General features: G+C 37.9%; 2 protein-coding genes across 2 annotated transcripts; one reads left to right on the plus strand and one right to left on the minus strand.

Moving 5' to 3' along the window:
- Window positions 1-5898: 5898 nt before the first annotated feature.
- LOC104436506 (serine acetyltransferase 5) lies at window positions 5899-7760 on the plus strand. Its single transcript, XM_010049298.3, has 2 exons — window positions 5899-6434; window positions 7029-7760. Exons 1-2 carry the CDS (start codon window positions 6024-6026, stop codon window positions 7518-7520), a joined length of 903 nt encoding a protein of 300 aa, XP_010047600.1. The 5' UTR covers window positions 5899-6023; the 3' UTR covers window positions 7521-7760.
- A 3577-nt stretch (window positions 7761-11337) lies between these two features.
- Window positions 11338-15834, minus strand: LOC104436507 (protein NDL1). Its single transcript, XM_010049299.3, has 11 exons — window positions 15436-15834; window positions 14041-14140; window positions 13446-13543; window positions 13215-13303; window positions 12924-12984; window positions 12762-12848; window positions 12602-12679; window positions 12443-12499; window positions 12279-12334; window positions 12031-12166; window positions 11338-11873 (listed from the first exon to the last, which is right to left on the minus strand). The coding sequence occupies exons 1-11, from the start codon at window positions 15493-15495 to the stop codon at window positions 11646-11648; spliced, it is 1050 nt and encodes a 349-aa protein (XP_010047601.1). The 5' UTR covers window positions 15496-15834; the 3' UTR covers window positions 11338-11645.
- Between the last annotated feature and the right edge of the window lie 6425 nt (window positions 15835-22259).

Raw genomic sequence — 22259 nt, forward strand, 5'->3', positions numbered from 1 at the left:
TAAATTGGAAAAGAAACACGACCTGCAGGGACGAGAGGAGTCGGTGTCTAGGACGGGCGGTTGGGGGGCGGCTCGGGAGCCACGAGACACGATTCGGTCCGACCGAACGGCGCCCGCTCCATCGGCACGAGAGCATCCACAGAGGCGGCAGCGATGGGCTGTACGACGGTGGTGGCAGCCGGCGACGACGGAACGGAGCAGCCCGAGTCGGCGGTGAGTCCCCCGGTGACGTCTCGGAGGTTCGCCGGCGGTGCACTCGCACGGTTTAGCGAAGCGGAATTGGCCGACAGAGATGGTGGCGTTTGGCCTTCGGCGACGGTGGGAAAATCACTGAACATGGAGGGAGGTCCGGCGGAGCATTTGGATTATAGATTCCGTGACTGCCGGTCTCGTTCTTGGAAAATGTTCGTTTACCCCTCCCCCATCTTTCTCTATGTTTTCCTTCTTCGAATCTCCACCGTATCGCTCCCGAATCCACCGCATGAGATTCCAATCAATTTCCGCCGAAATCGAGTCTCGTAAGATTGAAATGATTTGCGAATTTTCCTCGCCTATGCAATTTTGTTGCAATAAATTATGTAAAGCACAGGCTCGTGCGGCAATTGATTTGAAAAATATAATCAATATCACAAAAAATCTCAAATTAATACATTTATAAGAAATTTATCCAAATTAATTTTTTGACTACCAAGAACCTAAAATTTGGTACATAATTTACCATCGATTAGTTTCTGTTAAATTTTACTGTCTAATTACTAAGTTAAATAATACGTAGTAGTTAATGAATGTATTAATTTAGAGTTTTACTCTCTGTTTATCATAGGCATAGTAGTTGTGGTTTTTCATGGTATTAATTCAATTTAACGAAAATAAATGGATGGTAAAATTGTCACGAATGTACCAATTTGAGATTTTTATGGTTAAAAAATTATTTTGGAGTAAATTTATGATAAGTGTATTAATTTGGATTTTTCATGGTATTAATTAGGGGTGTGCATAGAAATCAGAAACTGCTAGAACCAGACCTCATCGGCCCGGAACCGATGATTCTCATGGGGACAAGTTTAGTTCCTAGTTCCAATTTACTAGAACTAGTGAATATGGTTTCGTTCCTAATTCTAAGCGTGGAGTTGCCCACCCACCCACCCAGATCAAATTGATGTGTGTGTACTACTCTGAAGTTGCGATACTTATTGAAAGAGCTCGACATTGTTTAGTTGGATCAACACATGTATTCAAATTAATTTTTTCAAGTACACTGTTCTTTTATAAAGGTGATGGATTCATGTTCATCTTCCTAGTAATTAGAAGTAGATATGCTTGCTCCGTCAAACTACTTTAGCCCTTATCATGTCAACCTATCAATACATCCCCTAGTTGTCGGGTAAATCTTGGCGAAGAACAAGCCAAGCAGTAGGATGAAAGTATGGCATGGTCACTCACCATCTGTATTGCGATCCAAATGAAATTGACAAGTCTTGCACCAATTCCAAATGAAACTCACAATTTCAGGTGTTTTTGGAGACGCTTGCGGGAATCTGTCATGGAAGACATTGACTACCTATGTGGCCATTGAAACTGCATGGACCATGCCCTTCTTGCATTGGTTGATGAAGTCCAAGGTAATAGAGGAACCAGACCGAATCAGCAGTCTAGTTCTCAGGTGAATCAATGGAACTAACAAGCGATTCCTAGTTTTGATTTTTCAAAATTGATCTTTAGTGGACGGTTCTCGATTTTAAGGTGGAAACTGTCCATTCAGATAATGCTCACCCCTAGTATTAACCCTAGAAAAATAAGTTTTTTTTAGGTCTTTGAGTTTCCCTTGCACGTCAAACTATTTGTCGGGCTGTAAATGCTATTCCTAAATTTAAATGTCCCCAATAACTAGATGCAATGAGGAATGTGATAATGTGCGCAACTAATATTTTGCTTAGAGATCTGACTCTCTCGATATTGATGAGTTTGGTCCCTATTTTCCTTATGAATAGAGCGAGAAGATCTTTATTTGAATATTTAGGTGTCGACACCATCAAGTGCCTCCTGAACTTTCATCTTCAATGGTCCATGATGAGGATTAACGACATTGATTGTGGCGTAGACAGAAATCAACCTTTCTCAGAACTTCATCATGCGATGAACGATGACGGGTTACGTTGCTGTCTTTTTCATCTGTTGGACCATGGCACGCGACCAAGACGGAACACCTCGCACGAAGAAAGGCGGTATCGGACTGCTAATGATGATCGGGACGAGTCTGTACATGTCAAACGTGCCAGGGAGAGAGAGAGAGAGAGGGTTAATCTTGAGGTAGCAAAGTCCATCTTGTTTACGGATCTCAAGTCCGGACATCGTTCTCCCTTCACGGTGCGTTGCACTTGCAGAGAAGGGTGGATGCACACGTACTTTGCCACCAAGATATGGCCGAAACGCAGCGTCCTCTCGTGGCCTTTCGCGTCTGGCAACAGGTGCGAGCCATCATTCTTCATTGACCCCTTAAGAGATTTTGAGGAATCACTACTAATGACTCTAAAAGTTTAACATATTATTCTAACACTTCTCTTCACATATGGATTAAACTTTAATCTTAATCTAAAGAGTGAAAATGTCTGAAAACTCATGGAATATGCGTCCGATACTATGCAAAATGCCATGTGAGATCATTTCGAAATTGAAGCTATTGAATGAAGAAGATGTGATTTAATATTCAATTATTTTAAGACACTCTGATATCTGAAGATCCAAGAATGACGAGCTGAGCACGGCAGCTCCATTGACAATGTCAAGAGATTCGAGAATCACGGGCGAAACACTTTAAAGTTACTAATAGTAATAGCCACCTTGAGTAGGACGAAAGATGATAATGTGTTTCTTCTGAAACATGTCTTCTTTTTGGGGAAACCTCAAAAAGCTTGTGTTCCCCAAGTAACGTAAGCGATTACGTTAGCAGACAGCACTTGGCATTTATGAAATTGCATAATTTAAACTCCTTTGTACACTTCTCAAAACGCTCGATTTAACTCATCACTAGCATCATAGCAAATCTATAACCTAAGTAGTGCCGATACCATCAAGCGATAGGTGACTCGACATGATATAATATAATGACATATTGTTTCTAAAAAAATAGAAAATTTTAACACGTTCGGACACGTTATATATTAAAATATATATTTATATATAATAAATTATTATTTTTATGATTATTTAAATAAAATTAATCTATTCAAATTCACAAATAAATAAATAATAAATAATAAAATAGAATGAATTTACAATATAAACATTAATCTATGATTTGTTAATATTATTCGTTATTTTAATTTGACAAATTCAATTCAATTTCAATAATTCATAAAACTTTGAGGAAAAAAATAAGTAATTCAAATTCTGAACTCAAATATTGGAGTGCGTAAGAAGAGAAAAGAAAATTTTCCATTTCTTATTTTTATTATTTTTATTTTTTAAAATATTTACATTTTGATCACTCATTTAGTAAAAATTGTTAGAATTGACCTCGTGTATGTTGAAATTCCAAACTCAAGTGTCGGAAAGTATCGATAGAATAGATTGGGTATTGGATTTTCCAACATGTGTTAATTGAAAGTATCGAGAGAGTAGATCGGGTATTGGATTTTCCAACATGTGTTGACTAAGTATTGGACATGTGTCGGAGTATCCGATATTACAGGAAGGCTTCAACAGAGTGTCGATACTTCATAGTCTATAAGTTATCCGCACTTCGCTATTGAAATGCGACTATTACTCTTTCCGTGATTTCAAAAAAAAAAAAAAAAACCTCGAAATTTCTTAAGGCAAAGACGATGCTCGCGACATGACTTGAGATTGTTTAAAGTGGAAAATGCACGCGGTTGGGGAACTCGAATTGGTTTTTTTTCTTTTTTTTTCTTTTTTGGGTCGAATTGTGTATATATTTTGAAGCGTCCTAAAATGGACGATGTTTATTTGTGGTCAAGGAGGAAGATGAACTGATCTTCTGCTACACCACAAAAAAGATAAAGAAAATAAAAAATACATATAATATTAATAATGATGGCATCAAAGAAGGTGAAGAAGCCATAAACTTTTTTTTTTTTAAATAAATATTAAAATTCCCTCTTGCTCAATTAGTTTTATCACATTCCACACCCACGAGTGATACCATGGGCTATGATTTTTTTTTTTTTTTTTTGGGGTCGAAATACTATGTGCTATGCTCAGCTGACTAAACAGCTTATTTTTAATTTTAACTTTTGTGTCACGCAGTTAAAGGATATCATCATTTACATGTTTACTTGACATGGAGTTACACTTTTTTTTTTTTTTTTTTTTACACTTCAATAGTAGAGAAACGAATAAAAAAAAATATTGGTATCCACGTGTATTAAATAAGACCCGGAGTCAAAAATTATGTGAATGGTCCCGGATATGAGAATGTACGACTCGATGAGGCGAATCAAACCTTTCCATGGCGTAGAGATTACCAAGCATTTTCATTATTATCTATTAGCAACAAAATAATTCATATATTTTGAAAGAGACTTGGATGAAGGATGCAATAACATTCTATCCCGACTTTTTTTTTTTTTTTGGGTGGACCCACAGCGTACATTTTTGTCATTGCTCGTGGTCCTACTGTAGAACCTATGGCTAAAATACCCGTACAAGGGGATATAGGACCAACAGCTAACTCACATATTTTTTGTAACTATTCAGTGCAAATAAGAAATCTAGCCAAGTGACCATCACTTGGCCCACTCGTGATGCGCACACACTCGACGCGTGCCTCGACACCATTTGTGGATTAAATAATAAATGTAGCCAAGTGAGTTTATCCTAGTTTTATAGTGCTAGGGAAGAATAGACAAGAAAGGATTGAATTCTTTTAACCCTCTAGCATTGGCGTAGTTGGTAAGATGTTGGAGGGATTTCCAACCTAAAAAGAGCTACCCATTTGAATCTTACAAATTAAGTATGAACTTCTTCAAGTGTTCAAACTGCTCTCTATCAAGACCATGTGCACATGTCTGAAGGTTTACGAGACTTGTAGGATATTTCTCGGCTCTTCAAATAGTCGGCTTTTACATCCGTGACCTTGAATCATCTTTTCATTAAGTCTTCTAGAACTAGACATTGGCTAGACATTGGCTTTGATGTGTGGCGAGTTATAAATAACTACATCCAGCATTCTCCCCATGCAATCTCTGTTACTATGCATATGAGAAAAGGTCAATAACGCTCGAATCTCCAATTTACTTTTAGTCCTTTAGGAGGGGGCAGCAGAGCATCTTATATTTTAAACGCTTGATTTCGACGCGATAACTTTTTTAAATGTTCAATCAAACAATTTATGGGACTTTCAAGATGATTAAACGTTAGATCCTAAAGATTAATTTTTTATATATTTTTTATTGATTAATATCACCGATACATTTATGATAAATTTTTCCAAATTAATTTTTCAACCACAAAAATCTTCAGATTTGTACATTTGTAACAAATTTAACGATAAAATTTAACATAAAAAAACTACAAACTGATATACTTAAATTAATATATTTATCAATTGTCACATGTAATTCAAATTAGTAATTTGACAATAAAATTTAATAGAAATTAATGGAGGTAAATTTGTTATAAATACATCAATTTAAGATTTTTTATAGTTACAAAATTAATTTAGAGCAAATTTATATCGGAATTTTTCATTGTATTGATCATTTTTTTCTATCGAGGATTTTTATTACCATTGACGTGCCCATGCAATGATGCAATGAAGAATTTACATTTCCGAGTGGACTGAAAATATATATATTTTTATATATATACACACACACACACACACATATATATATATATATATATATATATATATGTTTATATATACACATATATGTTTGCTCGAGGCCTCCACATCATCAGGAAGCTAAATCCATTAAGTAGCGGCCGAGGCCTCCGGTCGTTCCCTCGATTCTCTCCCACAAAATCCTCAAGCCCTCCGCGCCACCGCCACCGCCACCGCCATGCCGGCCAGCGAGCTCCGCCCGCAGACGGCGGCGGCCACCCAGCCACCGCCGCAGCCGCACCAGCCGTCGGACTACGAGAGGGAGGAGGAGGAGTTCGTGTGGACGCAGATAAAGGCGGAGGCCCGGCGGGACGCGGAGTCGGAGCCGGCGCTGGCGAGCTTCCTCTACTCGACGGTGCTCTCCCACTCCTCCCTCGCGCGGTCCCTCTCCTTCCACCTCGGCAACAAGCTCTGCTCCTCCACCCTCCTCTCCACCCTCCTCTACGACCTCTTCCTCAGCGCCTTCTCCTCCGACCACCCCCTCCGCGCCGCCACCGTCGCCGACCTCCGCGCCGCCCGCGCCCGCGACCCCGCCTGCGTCTCCTTCTCCCACTGCCTCCTCAACTACAAGGGCTTCCTCGCGTGCCAGGTTAGGGATCGCGATTTCGTCGATCGCGATTTCGCCGTCTCCGCAATTCGCGTGTCGTTAGATTGAGGCCGATGATTTTCCTGCACTGCTTCTTGGGCGTGATTTACGAGATCAATCTGATTCCAATTTTTTTGTCTTTTTTTGTATTTGGTGAAATTTCGGGTTTGGAATAGTGAAGTGAGGGGTGACCTGGATTGTAGGATTAGAATATTCAGGGTTCAATTTTAGTTTCTTTTTCTCGTGTACAAGTCAATGCGAGGCGATAATTAAGCTAAGCTATCTTTTCATTGGGTATATAGAATAGGGTCTTCTTGATTGATGCGACTGGAATTCGACTTGCAGATCTCCACTGAGGTTCTGCGTTTGAAGAGAGAGAAAGGGGGCGTTGGGGTATTAGGAGCTGTACCCACTTCCTATTTCCTTCCATTGTTGTTTCTGTGCGTGCAAGCTTGGATTTTTAGCTTGATGGAAGGCAATGAGAAATGATTTTGCTAATCTTTTGCCTGTGGCTTGACTTCGGGTTTTGTCCTGATAGTTGATTTAGAGAGGTGAAACAATGAGGGTGCTGATATTGTTGTTGTCTGCTCATACTAGGCACAACGAGTGGCGCATAAATTGTGGAATCAGTCGCGTCGGCCACTGGCACTTGCGCTTCAGTCTCGGATATCCGATGTCTTTGCCGTCGACATACACCCGGCTGCTAAAATCGGTAAAGGGGTCTTGTTCGATCATGCCACGGGAGTGGTGGTTGGTGAGACGGCCGTGATTGGGAACAACGTGTCCATTCTGCATCATGTTACGCTCGGCGGAACGGGCAAGGCAGGTGGCGATAGGCATCCTAAGATTGGGGATGGGGTCCTGATTGGAGCGGGCGCGACGATACTAGGGAACGTGAAGATTGGAGAGGGAGCGAAGATTGGGGCTGGATCGGTCGTGCTGATCAACGTGCCGCCTAGGACAACTGCAGTGGGGAACCCGGCGAGGCTGGTGGGCGGAAAGGAGAAGCCAAAGGAGCACGAGGAGGTTCCTGGAGAGTCCATGGATCATACTTCCTTCATCTCCGAGTGGTCAGGTTATATAATTTAACATGCCTGTTCTTTTTTTTTTGTGTGCGTGATGGTTCAGTTCGGATGATGGTGCGAATGTTGCTCGCCATGCCGCTTTAGCTGTCATGTTTGTTTATGTTGGCTAAGGAACATTGCGGTTCTTGTCGTGAGCCTTGGAACCGCATCCGTGTGTGTATGTATACCGTCAACTCCTTGTACCGATTCCCCGGCTTTAAATTACAATCGTCCTGGTTTGGGTTGCTGATAAGTCATTAAAAAATCGACCGCGAGAATCAGGTTCTACTCTTCTCATGTGATATGGGATATATAATTGGGCGCCCTTAAACTTGCCGATTCCGTGTTACATTCAAATTTCGAGTTGCTTTGCAGTATTGAATTGCTAAAGTTCGAGATTGGGTTTGCTTTTGTATGCATTGCTGACATGACACCGATTGTTCTCCCTCGGAAAAGTACTTTTGGGCCGGCTTTTTGACCTTCGCACTGCCGAATCGTTGACCCATGAAAGGCATTTTTAACGCAAAGTAGCAGCAGATGATTCTATAGCTTTGAAGTGCCTTTAGCTCGCCCTGCATCACGCTGCCTATTCTGCATCTGCTGAGAAGCCACCTGGGCTTTTAAAATCAAGCTCCGCAAAGCCCCCGGAGCTATCGAAAAGGGGCAACGCGTGCGTACTTCGAAGTTGACCTTCGTACAGGGGACGCGATGCGGAGTCTAGTCATCGAACCGTGGGGGCATGCCTTTGCTCGAATGAATTAATTTAGAGCCTGGTCAGAGGCTCTGAGCGAGTCTCTGGTGATGACACGAGAAATCTTGAACTACTGATGGTTTTAGCCCATCGTTCATCTGCCGAAAAGAAAAAGGACAGAAAAAAAGGAGTCGAATGAACATGGATATTCTTGATTTTGACCAAGAGTTGATGAAAACATTTAATTTCAGACTGCCTTTCCTTTTTGAAATAATTAGTCATTGAAAAACGTTTTTATTATCGACAACAATTCATGTCTAGAATATTTTATGAATAATGAATTTTTTAAATTTATTTATTTTTGTAAGTGATTATTTATAGGAAATTTTTTTAAATAATTCATTTTTCCGAAAAAATAATTGGAGAGCTTTTGTGTGTTTACTTGTGTTCATCGGTAGGCTGGATGTGGGCTGTCATTTTGCTTCTTGAATTTGTCACCAGGAACCAAGAAAAAGCCCAGCCCATTGCATCCGAGACCCACTCCCCCAAAAATAAAATAAAAATCGACTCACAACCTTCGAACGTCTGAAAAATTGTCTAACCTCTTTGCACGTAGAACAAGGATGACACTACCCTGCACACGTCCAAAAAAAAAACACAAAAGCCCAACCTTTTACTGGTTGGATAGAAATGACATTCGTCGCAAATTCCACCTGCTCATGTTAAATCTCATGTGTCATTCTGTGTGACTCTCTTTACTAACATGCATAATGAACCAGATTAATCACAACAAGAATGGTGTTTTTCGTACAAAATGCATGATTTAGCTCACCATGCACGTTGGCACAATGAGACATGTAGGATGCGTATGGTAATTTAATTATGCAAGAATGGAAGGAAGTTGTTTCATATTTACCTGGTTGCATTGTTTTTATTGCAAGCAAGCTTTCTTTAATATTGCTTGAAAGATTGTGATATTTTAAGAAAATTTTGAAGTAGGCCTTCGAGCTTATAAGTGCGTTTAGCGTGAGAGAAAATACTCAGTTTTAAAAATGAAAATGAAAATGTTCTCTTTCCTTTGGAATTAAATTGTTGAAAAAGTCCATATTAATTTTAGTCCCTCCATATATATATATAGTTTTCCATTCACTTTTATTTACGTGGACATCAAGAAAGATAGTGGGTCCATTTAAGATAGTGAGGATGAGAAATTCTTCCGTGATTATTGAGAAAGATAGTGGGTCCATTTAAGATGGTAAGGATAAGAAATTCTTCCATGATCTTAGAAAAATGTATTAAGGTGAAATTGGAAATGGGAAAATGATTGGTCCCACCAAATCTAACTGGCGGATGTAATAAATTCATTTAAGCACAGTTAATGGGTTTATTAAATAATTGTTCCAGAAAGACCTTACTTTTCTGGAAAGCCAGACACTTCATAATATTCTGCTGGACAGCTGGACAGCTATTTGAAGAGAAAAATATACTCGTGGCAAAAAAATAAAAAGAAAAAGAAAAGATATGATCTACTTTCTCCAAAGTCAATCTGGATGGACTTTTATTTTCAAGTATTCAACTTTTCTCAAATATCACTTCTTTCACTATTTGACGTTTTTTTGGGTAAGGATTCACTATTTGACTTTTATGTAATGCAAAACATCATAATCTTTTTGAGATAATTACTCGTAATTTTTTTGAAACTTAAGACTTTTCTTTGTTTAGAAAATTTGAAGGGATAATTGCAACAAACTTATCAATTGACTAGTTTTGAAAAACGCACTAAACGGATCAAATCAAATTCAAAAATCAGTCTCCCGTATCATTAATAGATAAATCAAGGAGATTAACACAAAGGCGGAAAAAGAAATAATAATAACTTCGGTCTAAAGTCTTATTGTGCGAAAATGTTCATAAGACAAATTGACGAGATTGGGAAACTCTTTTTTTAACCATTCTCATTCTCGAATTAAGATTGAATTGGTTGAAATTTCACGAGGGAATTTTAGGCTTGTTCCTTTTGCATATAGTATTTCTAAAAATAGTTTTCAATAAGTCATCTTTCGATATTCAACTAAAACTTGAAAATGAGGTATAAAATATTTTTCGCCGATTTGATTTTCCTCCGTGCACTCTTTTTGATCATTTTTATTTAAAAATATTCGAATTTTTTTAATTATTTTATATTTTTTATCTTTTCTTCTTTTTTTTATTTTTTCCTTTTATATTTCCTTAGCTAGTTGTTAGCCTTGGTGACGGCCAAGGGGCTTTGCCATAAGGTGGGGCTCAAGCCTCGTCACCCTTCAGCCCGCCCTTTGGCGAGGCTCAAGCATTACTGATTTGGTGAGGCCTGAGCCTCGCGGCCCTCTAGCGATGCTTGAGTGGTGCCAATCTACGAGGCTAGAGTGTATCGCCTTTTAGCGACACTAGAGCATCACCGATTTGCAAGGCTCAAACCTTGCCATCCTATGGCGATGCTTGACTTGTCAAGTCGCATCGGCCATTGCCGTGGTCGGCGACCAACCGAAAAAGAAGAAAAAAAAAAAGGGGAAAAATAAAAAATTAAATAATATTTCGAATTAAAAAAAGAAAATAAAATGAAAAATAAAATAATTAATATAAGTGGTGAAAGAAAGAGTAGTGGCAATTGTTTTTCCCTTTCTGAAAGGTGAAAAACATTTTCTCCATCTTTGAAGGAGTTTATTTTTTGATTGAGTTTATTTTTCGTCATTGAAAAATTTTGAAAATATTTTTTTAATAAATATTTTTTGTGAAATGAACAGAGCATTAACCTTTACGCTTCATACATACTTTCAGCCTCCCTTTCGATAAAAAGGATTATAGTTTTTGACTAGAGATGAAGTATTTTATGAATCTAATATATTGACTAAACTCAATTTGGACCATCAATCATGGCGAGCTCCACGTGAAATCGACCACCATTTTTCACGGTCCGGATTCCATCCAGTTTACGTACTTTCCTGGACCATTGGACCACTGCAAGCCTACCAGGCTGAAATCATCAAAAGCAACTCCATTCAAGAGAGTCAACCTATGCACATGCATGAATGGACCGTCCATGCATAATCTCTGAATTCCAACATGCCCTTCTCCTAGAGAGAGAGCGAGAGAGAGAGAGAGAGAGAGAGAGAGAGAGAGAGAGATCCATTCTATAATTTATTGCTTGTTGTCGTAAATGAATATGAAAGTTCTGAATAATTTAGACAGCTCAATGCTCATGTTCCTTATGATTGACTCTACAAATGAATGAATTGTGTGTTTTGCCCTAAACCTCCTCCACCACTATCTACATTGCCCTCTCCCTTCCCAACTGAACTTTGTACCCTTCCTCCCCACCCCGAATCAATCAAAAATCAAAGAAACAAATACCGAGCGAGTGATGATTGAAAGAAAAAAGAAGAAAAGAAACTCTAACTTTGATCTGATCCTACCCCAGTCGATTCAATCCGAGTCCTCTAGAGCGACCCGAGTCTTTATCGGTTTGAGCTTCAAGCCCATGCTCTCGGGAGAGAGGAGCTCGGGAGAGATGCAAGACGGGCTTAGAGGGCTCCTCGGGCTGTCATTGAAGTGGCACGGCCTGTACAATCCGTACCCCATGAGGAAGTACTCCATGGGGATCAGCATTGCATGTGGCTGCTCTTCTGTCACCATCGATCCACAAGCCTGGACCTGCACACCAGTTTTGAAACAACACTCGTTAGTAAGGGCATTTGACCATCCACAATTTCCTCGCACGTTTATCAACCACAAATCAGAAAACGACCAAAAAAGGAAGAGTGAGGGCTTCATGAAAGTTCTTATGAAGGCAAACGGAGAACAGAAGTACCTCCACTAGGGCACTGTATCTCCTATCCAGCTTTGACATCAAATGGATAGCCTCCGAGTGAAAAGTAGAATGCTCGCCCACAAATATCAGTGTTCGGCATTTCAGTCTCTTCAATCCACCAGTAATATCACGTCTTCTGAAAGTAGTTGAAAAGGATGCTTGGATTACGCAAGGAAATAATTTAAAGGGAAATGGCAGACATGCCAAAATATTCTGTCATAAGCAACAAAAAAGATTCCTGCTTTTACCTGTTAATTGCCTCCAGAAACCTCGTAACATTTGCACTTTGCCTTTCATCAAGCAACTGAAGACATAAACATGAAAATTATGGCAAAGAATACATCATGTGTGTTTGAGAGAGAGAGAGAGAGAGAGAGAGAGAGAGAGATGGGAAACGGTTAAAGAACTCTACTTTTCTACAAGCTCTAACTATGTCTGATTCTGGAACTTCACTGCTACCTCGAACTTCCTGTAATGATTTTAGAAATTTTGCTTTCAGTAGACCAGGAAAAAGCCTATTTACGACTCAACATGAAATAATACTAGAAAAAAGATTAAAAGATCATAACACCTTGCTGAAATACCGCTGGAGCAAGTACTCCGTCACCAATCCACACATGCCGTAATAATATAGCATGTTTGTCATAACCTAAAAAATCATAAGTAGCTTTTTAGTTCCAGGAACTACCTAACATCCTGAAACTACAAAAAGCAGAAGGTTTTAATGGGACCTTATTGTAGAACCATTCACTCCAAGAAGGAGCTCTGCATAAAGGTGATACTAATATTAGCCCAAGAACACGCTCCCTATATTTCATCTGCAATACAAAAGCAAGTCTATAAGCATCATATGTGTTGGAGTTCCTTGTAATTACTTTCATGGGAATACGTACGGCAAATAAGGTGAGGATGTAAGCACCAGCAGTGACCCCCATGCACATAACTGCACCGAGCCTAATGATGAGATAAGCTTTGATCAGAAACAAAATCATAAATACAGAAGGAAGAATATGCTAAAAAGAATAACAGGACATAGCCCGGAAATACCCTTCTATGTCTCTGACTGTAACTAGCAATAACTAAGCATGCTAACAAATATTCACCTACCCCAAAGACTAAGAGATTATTCCGTTTTCCGCTATTAAGATAGAATGAAAGCAGCAAAGACCGTCACCCATAATTACCTAAAATAATTTAGGATCTCGATAATCTGATCAGCTAAACCATCGAGAGAAGGTACAGGATCATCTGGACAAATTGTAGCGGCTCCCAACTGCAAGAACACTTGTGGAAGTCCAAATGAAGGAATTACGTTAATAATGGCACTAAGAAATTCAGCACAACACCTATATAGATAGGGCAAAATGAAGTTACATAATGAACATTTCATCTCCCAAATCAATAAATTAACAGACCTCATGTCCAGGAGGGCTTATGTGATAGATACAAAAGTTGTGGAGAAGCAAAGAAGCTGCTTCAGGACAAAAGAACAATCCTTGGAAACAGGACATATCTGATGCAAAAAATCCAGGAAAAACACAAGCTTATTAGGAGAAGAGAAATTTCAAAGATTGCATATAAACACCTTCTGAAGAATGACTACAAAAGAAGAAAATAGAAGCAACAAGTATAATAAGAACTCAGGAAAACTTCTGCAACAAAATTTACCCTGGACGTTGCACTAAAAATGGTGATATCTTAAAACTTACAAGGTACCGAACAAATTCACTAGAATAAATAGATAAGAAAATGAACGATCCATTCAATAAAAACGGAGAAAGAACATTAGCACGATAATAAGACATGGACACCTATGTGCTGCATCTGTATTGTGGGTGCATTCCAGACCAAAAAATGTTATGTAGATAACAAGCATTGGGAAACTAAAGCAACACTTCATTTTTATTCTTGACACTTGACTAATGGGGCTAATTTTCTATAAGAGGTAAGATAATGTTTAGAGTAGAACAAATGAAACAAGGAAAAACACATTGACTAAATAGCACTTACAATTAAGAGCTAAATCTGGATAGGTGATTAATGCTGGCTTATCTGGATCTCCATATACTATAACATTGACTGAACCGGAAACAGTTCGAATAAGATGTTCCTGGTAAAAGACAAATAAAATTGCAAGAAATATTCAGAGTCAGACATAGATAAACCATTATCAGTTATAGAACCAAACAAAAGTTTATAGAGGAATTGTTCAACAACAGACAAAAGGTCAATTCCGTTTAGCATGACCGCAAAAAATGTTCGACCACCAGCATTTCATGTTCTGGAATCAATAAATTAACCTCAGTAAATATATTTAAGTCAGCACACCACACTGAAGTGAAATCCTCAAGTAAGAAACAAATCACTTTTGTCCATTTTGCCAGCCCTATATAGAAGGGCTCCCTATAGTACATGCAATTATATCGTAGATCGCATCCACAAAACAACGTAGAAGAAACAGCTGGCACAAAATCGTAGTTGTAAATTTCAATCATTGGTAGTGAGAAAGACAACACAATAAAAGACATTCTATGATGATTCAGAAAAAAACAAGGACATTATAAGACAAAGAGCATTGCTTCGGGCTGTTACTCACAATGACTGAATTAGAAAAACAAAGATATCAGATAATCCACATGGAAATCATCAAACATTAAGCAAGGTATCGCATAGATCAAAGCACAACAGCAACGCCCGATAGACCATTAACGCACATCATCATACCAGTCAATCAAGGAACATACAGTCCAAATATAATTAAGGCATCCAAAATAGACCGCTTTCGCATAAAAGAGAATGTTCAATGGTACTAATGCAAAAATAATCACCAATGAAAAGAGGGAAAAAAAACAGGTCCAGAATCGGATCAGAAGCAAGCTCCGAAATGGCTATGCCAGATATCAACATCGATCAAAGCATGTGAGAAAAATACCAACACAATTGGAAAAATGAAAACCAAATGTAAATCTACAAACGAAGAAGCCCTCCATTCTAATCGGCGCAAACGGAAGAAACGCAGGGTATTGCTTCAATCTCACGACTTGAGGCAAGAATGAAGAACAGAAAAAGAACGAGCTAACTAAGCCTGGACTTTTTTCTCCCTCATTCTGCTAACGAAGCGTTAAAACGACGGAAAAGTCTTTCATCCTTTGTTCATCTCCCACCACAATCAGCAATCAAAACACGGCCAAAAGACGAGCAAATTCCAGATGCAGCCCCAAAGGTCTCGCCTTTCGACAGAGCTCGCGCTACCCACAAGAAAGAAAGAACAGAAACACCCGAAGCGGCGCATGAGGACTCGTCATCGTGAAGATTCCGGAGGAGGGAAATGCAGGATTCGACGGCAGACCGAAATCGAGAACACCCATTTGCGAAACGCCTGCGAATTCGGGACAAAGACGGTACCTTTCCACCGAGATGGATCTTCTCTGCATCGACGGAGACGGATTCGTTCGACCCTCCCATGACCCCGGGAGGCCCCTCGCTCGCTCCTTTCTGTTCCTGTTCAACCCCCAAGAACCCACCAACGAATCTCTCTCCCTCTCCCTCTCCCTCTCTCTGGGTACAAAGTGTTCTCCTCCAAAGAAAAATTTTCGCCTTCTCTTCAACGACTTTATGCACCCTCCATCTCTCTCTCTCTCTCTCTCTCTCTCCTCTCTCCTCTCTCCAGAGATGCTGCAGAGAATTTAACCCGCGATTCCGTGCGTCCCTTCCTCCACCGACGCTCAATTTGACCTCGATGCTGACCGAAATTACAGCACCCGCCACCCACCCTCCTGAGTTTTCAACTGTCGTCTCCTTTTCCTTTTTCTTTCTGGTCAAATTCAGAGGTACGCTGTTTTTGGGTTTCTTCCCCCACGCATCTCGGTTCCTGAATACACGGTTTGCTTTGGGGGGAATACGAAGCGAACCGATTAGGGGAAAAATTAGGCGGTTGACCATAGGTCAAAAATCTTTTCTTGCTCTGTTGCTCCCCTTCAAACGAAGGAGAAAATCTCTCCCCTTCCTCTCATGAATTGAATTGCCAAAAGAATAGCCTTCAGTGACTTCACATAATTTTTTGCTAAAGATGGTTTATTTAGCTTCATTTGCTTTCCAATTCGAACATTTCGATGAATCTGGTCCTCCTACTTTCTTTTGTTTGGCGGGGTTCGAGCTCTATAGGGCAAATCGCGAAAATGAAATTGAGCGCTTCATCTAATAAATAAGATCCTCATTTCCATGCTTAATGAAAACTACAGGATTTGTCGGAGCAGATGTTGCAATCTCACAATAACATCTAGAAAAAAGCTATATATAAAAAGTTAGTTTCTTAAGAATTTATTGAATTGACATAATTGGAAAGGCATTTTAACACTTTAATTATTGACCTCTCAAGTCAATTTGATAAAAGAGCGACGTCTCTCAACGAACAATAGTTACAAGAATTCCACTAGCGAGAGGAAAATGCACATTTTCCTTAGTTTCAAGAAAAGTAGGTCTTTATTTATGGGTCAATTTAGCTGTGAGTTGTTGGTTTTTTTTTTTTTTTTTTTTTTTTCAGGCATATTGGTTTCTGTACAACTTTTGACTGGAGCAAATGATGGAGCGGGCATGTCCCATCATTAGTTTGACTTAAGGCAGTTGTCTTTTCCCTTTTCTCTCTATATTTTTATTCTTATTGGTTAATTGAGTCGTTGGATTGCTGCCTTGATTTGTACATCTGTCATTGGATGCCTTTCAAGTGGCCCACTACCCTTTATTCTCACTCATGACACTCCACAGATCTTGATTGGGCCTAAAGCAACGCTCCCCAAAATGGGAGTCTTGCTTGCCTTTCATATGACTCAATTAAAGAAAGGAGATTATAACATCGAATTTCGCCGTCCAGAATTTTTAATTCTAAATAATGTGATAATGAGACTTGGCTTAGTGTGTAATTTCATTTCTAAACTTTCAATTTCATGAGACTTGGCCTAATATGTAATGTCATTTCTAAACTTTCAATTAGCTTGAATCTCTAAACTATTGATAAATATTTAATATAGTCATTTCGTTTGCTTGAACATCAATTCTTTGATGACATCTATCATTATAAATTGAATTGGACTTTTATAAAAATGAGTCAATATATCCGTCCTTTTATTTATCTACTTTAGAAAATGAAGGAAACAAATTTGAGGCTTTAAATATTCCATGTAGAAATTTTTTTATTTGATTTGAAATGAATATCTTATGTGGATAATTTATATGTAAATTTTCCCCACTATTCAAATTATACAAATGGGAAGCTACATAGTAGATTTCATGAACTTGAATTAACGAAAAGATAACATTAAATATTTTTATATAGTTTAGGGATTATATTAATATTTACCAATAATTTATGGATTACATTGAACATATTAAAATTCTAGAAATGACATTGAATATTTGGCTAAAATTCATTAACTATATTGAATAAATTAAAAATTCAGTGATTGTATTGTACATTAAATCAAAATTCAATGATCATTTGTGTCATTTTCGTTAAAATATAGCACGAAGGAATAAGCAAGCTTAGATAGAACTTGTCAACACTCAGAGAGAGCGAACAAATAAATCATTTCATATTTCATATTTAAGATCATTAAATTGGTTTGTTAACAATATTGGTTTTGGAATCAGAATCGAATATATTAATAAAGTTTGGGAGGATACCAGAGAATATGCCCCTTATTTAGTTTTTTCTTTATTTTTTTTTCCTCCAGACCTTAAGAAAGCAGTCGGCTCCCACCCACTTGCATTTCACTTCTTGAAATTTAAGAAAAAGCTGATTCTGTTTATTCGGAGGGAAACGAATAATTCGGAAGATATTTTCTTAAAAATAATTCTAGTGTTGCTCAAAATAATTAGTTAATGAGAAATGTCAACTATTTATGCCTACATATTTTCCTTGATGGTGAATACTTTCTTTTTGGTGTTAATTCATGTCATGATCATATATTAGCTCGATTTTCTTGACGGCTTGCAGGCGAAGCCGCCTATTTTTTTATAAACCGATACATGTGAGTGATATAGACCAATTTTTATTATATTTGCAGAATCATTCATTTTGGTATGCTTTTGTTAGTGCAAAAACAAATGTGTAACTACCCATCAAGAAGTATGAGCCGACCACTAATCATCCAATGAGCCCACCAAGCAAGATATGCAAATTTAATTGTTAAATGGTTTCAAAACCAACCCTTTAGTAGATTAATCTGCCAGCAAGAAAGTTGCAGGTGAAGTTGACGAACCAATTTATGTCTGCATGCGTTCGGGTTCATGTCCTCCCCAGAATCTTTTATACACCATCTGAAGCATCGATCCAGTCAATGCAGTCATGCACCAGCATCACTTTTTAGCTCGTTCTCATGTCGTCTTGATCAATTCATCATCACATTCTGCAGATTCTCACGAGATCCAGCTGATTAGCCGGTCCGCATTGCAAAGTTCAACCAGAATTGTAAAGGATTAATTACGCTTTGCCTCCAGAAAATTGTCGTCCGCAATCCTTTTGTAAAATCCCACCGTCTCCTGGGGTGGAAAACTGAAAAGGTTTCCGTGCTGGTAGGATTCCATTCATGCCAGTGATTCTGAGATAATCCGCCATCTGTTAATCTTACTCCATCCATGGTTAAAGGGAGTTTTCTGCAACCATGTGTATGATTGGTTATGAGTTACGAATATCGAATATCCACTAGTATAATATTTAACTGACAGTGAATTCGGGTGCCGCTACCGATCAACGCTCCTTGTGGAGATAGTTACCGACTGAGCACAACTCGAGCTGCTAAAAGTTGCAGATCTAACATGTATTTGGAACTTTGGACTCTGAAATCCCTTCTCTGCAGGATTTGAAACAAGTCCGCGGTGATGTGAAGCCACGATGAACAGTTGCAGTGTTTAGAGCAATGAATGAATGCACAATATGGACTGAAAACAGAGAGAAACAAGGAAAGCTGTGACGCAATTACTCGCTGAAAACTTGTGTTATTGCACTGCTAAATACTGTGCTCTAAACAACAATTAGGTTCTTGAGATAGTACGTGAAAAATGATATGCACAAGAACTTACTCTTAGTTTGACATTGATCATTATATTATGTTTGGTAATTTGACATTGATCATTGTATTGTTAAGACCATCTTAATATCCCTTTTGCATCTCAATCTCAAATTTCCAATAACAGGAGCATCAGAAACTGGAAAAGTGTTGGAGTATTGGACTCTGATTCAGAGTGAGTTCCTGTCTCAAAGTAACACATCGCTTAACCTATACGCAAATCTATTGCAGTGACGGTTGATACTTTGATTGGATATCTAATCGTTCTGTTAGCATTATGCTCTAAATTTAAGCAGCCTCAAGGACAGAGTCAAACAACCAATCAAGAATCACAAAGAATGCGAGAGATACGGAGTAAACGTGAATCTTATTGGCCCCAAACCTATATGAAGCTTTTCTCCATTACTGTCACCCCGTTTGACCAGGTCGAACTCACCTTTTGGCTAAAAAAATCCAGCTGACCAGGCAAACTTCGCGAAACCCCGAGCCTGCGCCACCATCGGACTGCCCTGGTCATTAAGTTTCGACCAAGAAGCCTCGCAAAAGTTACTGAAAAGAGATAACACCTTTAACAACGTTTAGTAAAGCATGTTTCTTTCTTCACCGGGACATTCTGTCGAACAGATTATGCATAAGCTCTGCAAGAAGTGCCTGATGGAGAGTAGAGTAGAAGGGAAACACAAGTAATGAATTTTCTTGCGCCAAATAATAGAATTTTTTGCGTTCACAATTTTTCACTTTTGCATGTTTATGTTAAGGGTTATTACCACAAAAATGTATTCTACGACAAATTTATCTCAAAATAATTTTTTGATTATAAAAATTCTAAATTAGTACACTTTTGATAAATTTACCCAAAATTAACTTTTTATTAAAAAAAAACCATAAACTTGTATATTTATGACAAATTTATCCTCCGTTAATTTCCATTAAATTAGATTAATGTTTCAAAAATCACTTACTATTACTAGTACATCTATAACAAATGAAAAATAAAATCTTAAATTGGTGCACTTGTTAATTGCCACATGTTACTAAGGGAATGCAAAATGGACCGTCCACATCGGACCGAACTAGTTGGCGGGTTTGGCTCCAGAGAGTGTTGATCTAGTCTTCGGTCCTCTTGATTCTCAGGGGGATTCGGACTAGGCCAAATACTTCTTCTTCTTCTTCTTTTAAACTTCTTCAAAAATAAAAGTGATCAGCTTTTTTTCTTTATGATACAAGGTATCAAATACAGGGGAAAAAAAAGTGACCAGTTTTATTGGATCAGACAGTCAGTGATCTGATCCAATTTCTGATCTTAAGACCAACCAGTCCGGTCTCTGATTCCCAATTTTAGGAATTGGTCCTCTTGGTCCAATTCCATGGAATCATATCGAATTAGGAACCGGTCCTTCTATATGTCATCTAATTTAGCAATTTAATAGTAAATTTTATTGAAAACTAATAGAGGATAAATTTATCACAAGTGTCTCGGTTTGAAGTATATTTGTTAATTGTTATAAATGTACTAGTTTAAGATTTTTTTCTTAATATAATGCCTCTATGTCAATTATAAAAAGGGGGGATCTCGTCCCTATGACAAGTAGACCTGCAATGGCCAATTAAAATCAACAGAACATGTAACCCAAATTTCTTCTAATCTACAGCTGGTCACAAAAGTTACCGAAAAGAGGTAACACAACTCTCACAACACTTAGTATCGCATGTTTCTTGCTTTGTTGGGAAATTTTGTTGAACACATCATGCGCAAGCGCTCCGACGAATGTCTAATGAAGAAGATTATGGGACCCTATTTGATAATTGGTTAATTCTTGACTTTTTTTTTTTCTTTTTTTGTTCCGTGGAACAAATAATAATTAGAAATCTATTTGATAACGTGAGCTAATTTTTATTTTTATTTTTAAACGGAAATAAGAAGTAGAAAAAGGAGAAATGTCGGAAATGGTCCATGAACTTTCATCTAATATTTAATTTCATCCTTAAGCTTTCGATTTACTCAATTTGATCTCTGAAATTTCATCTAATTTTCAATTTCATCAATGAGCTTTTGATTTGCTCAATTTGGTCCATGAACTTTTATTTAATGTTCAATTCCATTCATCACTATTTGAAATTTGACCAATTTCGTCCTTCCGTTAGTTAAAGTTAACGGAATTGGCTTACATGACTTTTAGTCTCTTAAATATAAAATAAAAAAGAACATGTGGAATATCCACATGGAAATTACATTTAGAACAGGTCAAATTGTGGCCACTATCCAAAAAAGAGATACCTAACCACTTATTCTTTCTGTTGTTGTGATTGGTGCTCTCATCTCTAACTGACCCCTAATTTGTTTTCATTTTTTAAGATACCTATTGACTCATAATTCTAGTAATCTAACTTAGTTCCACATCATCAATTAATGCTCCATGCCATCACTTAACGGTTTGAACAAACGGAATGACTAGATGGAACATTTGTTAATAGTTCAAGGACTAAATTGAGCAAATAAAAACTCAGAATGAAATTGAACATGATGAAAGTTTATTGAATAAATCAAAAGCTAGGGATGAAATTGTTTTATATAAAAGTTCAAATTGACTAAATCAATAAATCGAAAGCTTAGGGATGAAATTGAACATTATATAAAAAGACCATTTATGACATTTTCCTTAGAAAAAGTTACTTTCTTGTTCCTTCGAAATTTCTAAAACTAGGTCATTTTTTTTTTTTTTTTTTCTTCTTCCTTTTCTAATGGGTCGTCGATTAACCTCGCCCCGGCCATGGCAAGGATCCCTGAGGCTAGGGAGGTTGTTGGCTCTTGTCTCTAGCTTGTTGCAATCACTAAGGCTTGGCAACCAACTAGAGGAGGAAGAAGAAGAGAGGGAAAAAGAAAAAAAAAAAAAAAAAAGAAAAATTATTAAAAAAATTAAAATAAATTTTATGTCATAAAAAAAATTGAGTAGTATGAAATGCGTTCTTGTTCTTTTTTTTATTTCAAGAATTGAAATAGAATTTTGTACAATTATGAAACGCGTTCGAATATTTAGAATCTCGTTTAAGGAATATAATTAAAAAAACTATTTTGGAATATAGATTATTATAAAAAAATAGAATGGTCATCAAACATACACTAAACAATACACCGGTATAATATTTAACTGACAGTGAATTCGG

This window comes from Eucalyptus grandis, chromosome 3 (assembly GCF_016545825.1).
Source record: "Eucalyptus grandis isolate ANBG69807.140 chromosome 3, ASM1654582v1, whole genome shotgun sequence".
Classification (NCBI taxonomy): Eukaryota; Viridiplantae; Streptophyta; class Magnoliopsida; order Myrtales; family Myrtaceae; genus Eucalyptus; species Eucalyptus grandis.

Bases quoted from the DNA above. Each gene is read 5' to 3' on its own strand.
- LOC104436507 (XM_010049299.3), bottom strand. From the start codon at position 15,495: ATGGGAGGGTCGAACGAATCCGTCTCCGTCGATGCAGAGAAGATCCAT. The intron at 14,141-15,435 runs GTACCGTCTTTG...GTCTTTTACCAG, and splicing joins AGATCCATCTCGGTGGAAAG to GAACATCTTATTCGAACTGT. The intron at 12,335-12,442 runs GTAGAGTTCTTT...TTATGTCTTCAG, and splicing joins TAGTTAGAGCTTGTAGAAAA to TTGCTTGATGAAAGGCAAAG.
- LOC104436506 (XM_010049298.3), top strand. From the start codon at position 6,024: ATGCCGGCCAGCGAGCTCCGCCCGCAGACGGCGGCGGCCACCCAGCCA. The intron at 6,435-7,028 runs GTTAGGGATCGC...TGCTCATACTAG, and splicing joins AGGGCTTCCTCGCGTGCCAG to GCACAACGAGTGGCGCATAA.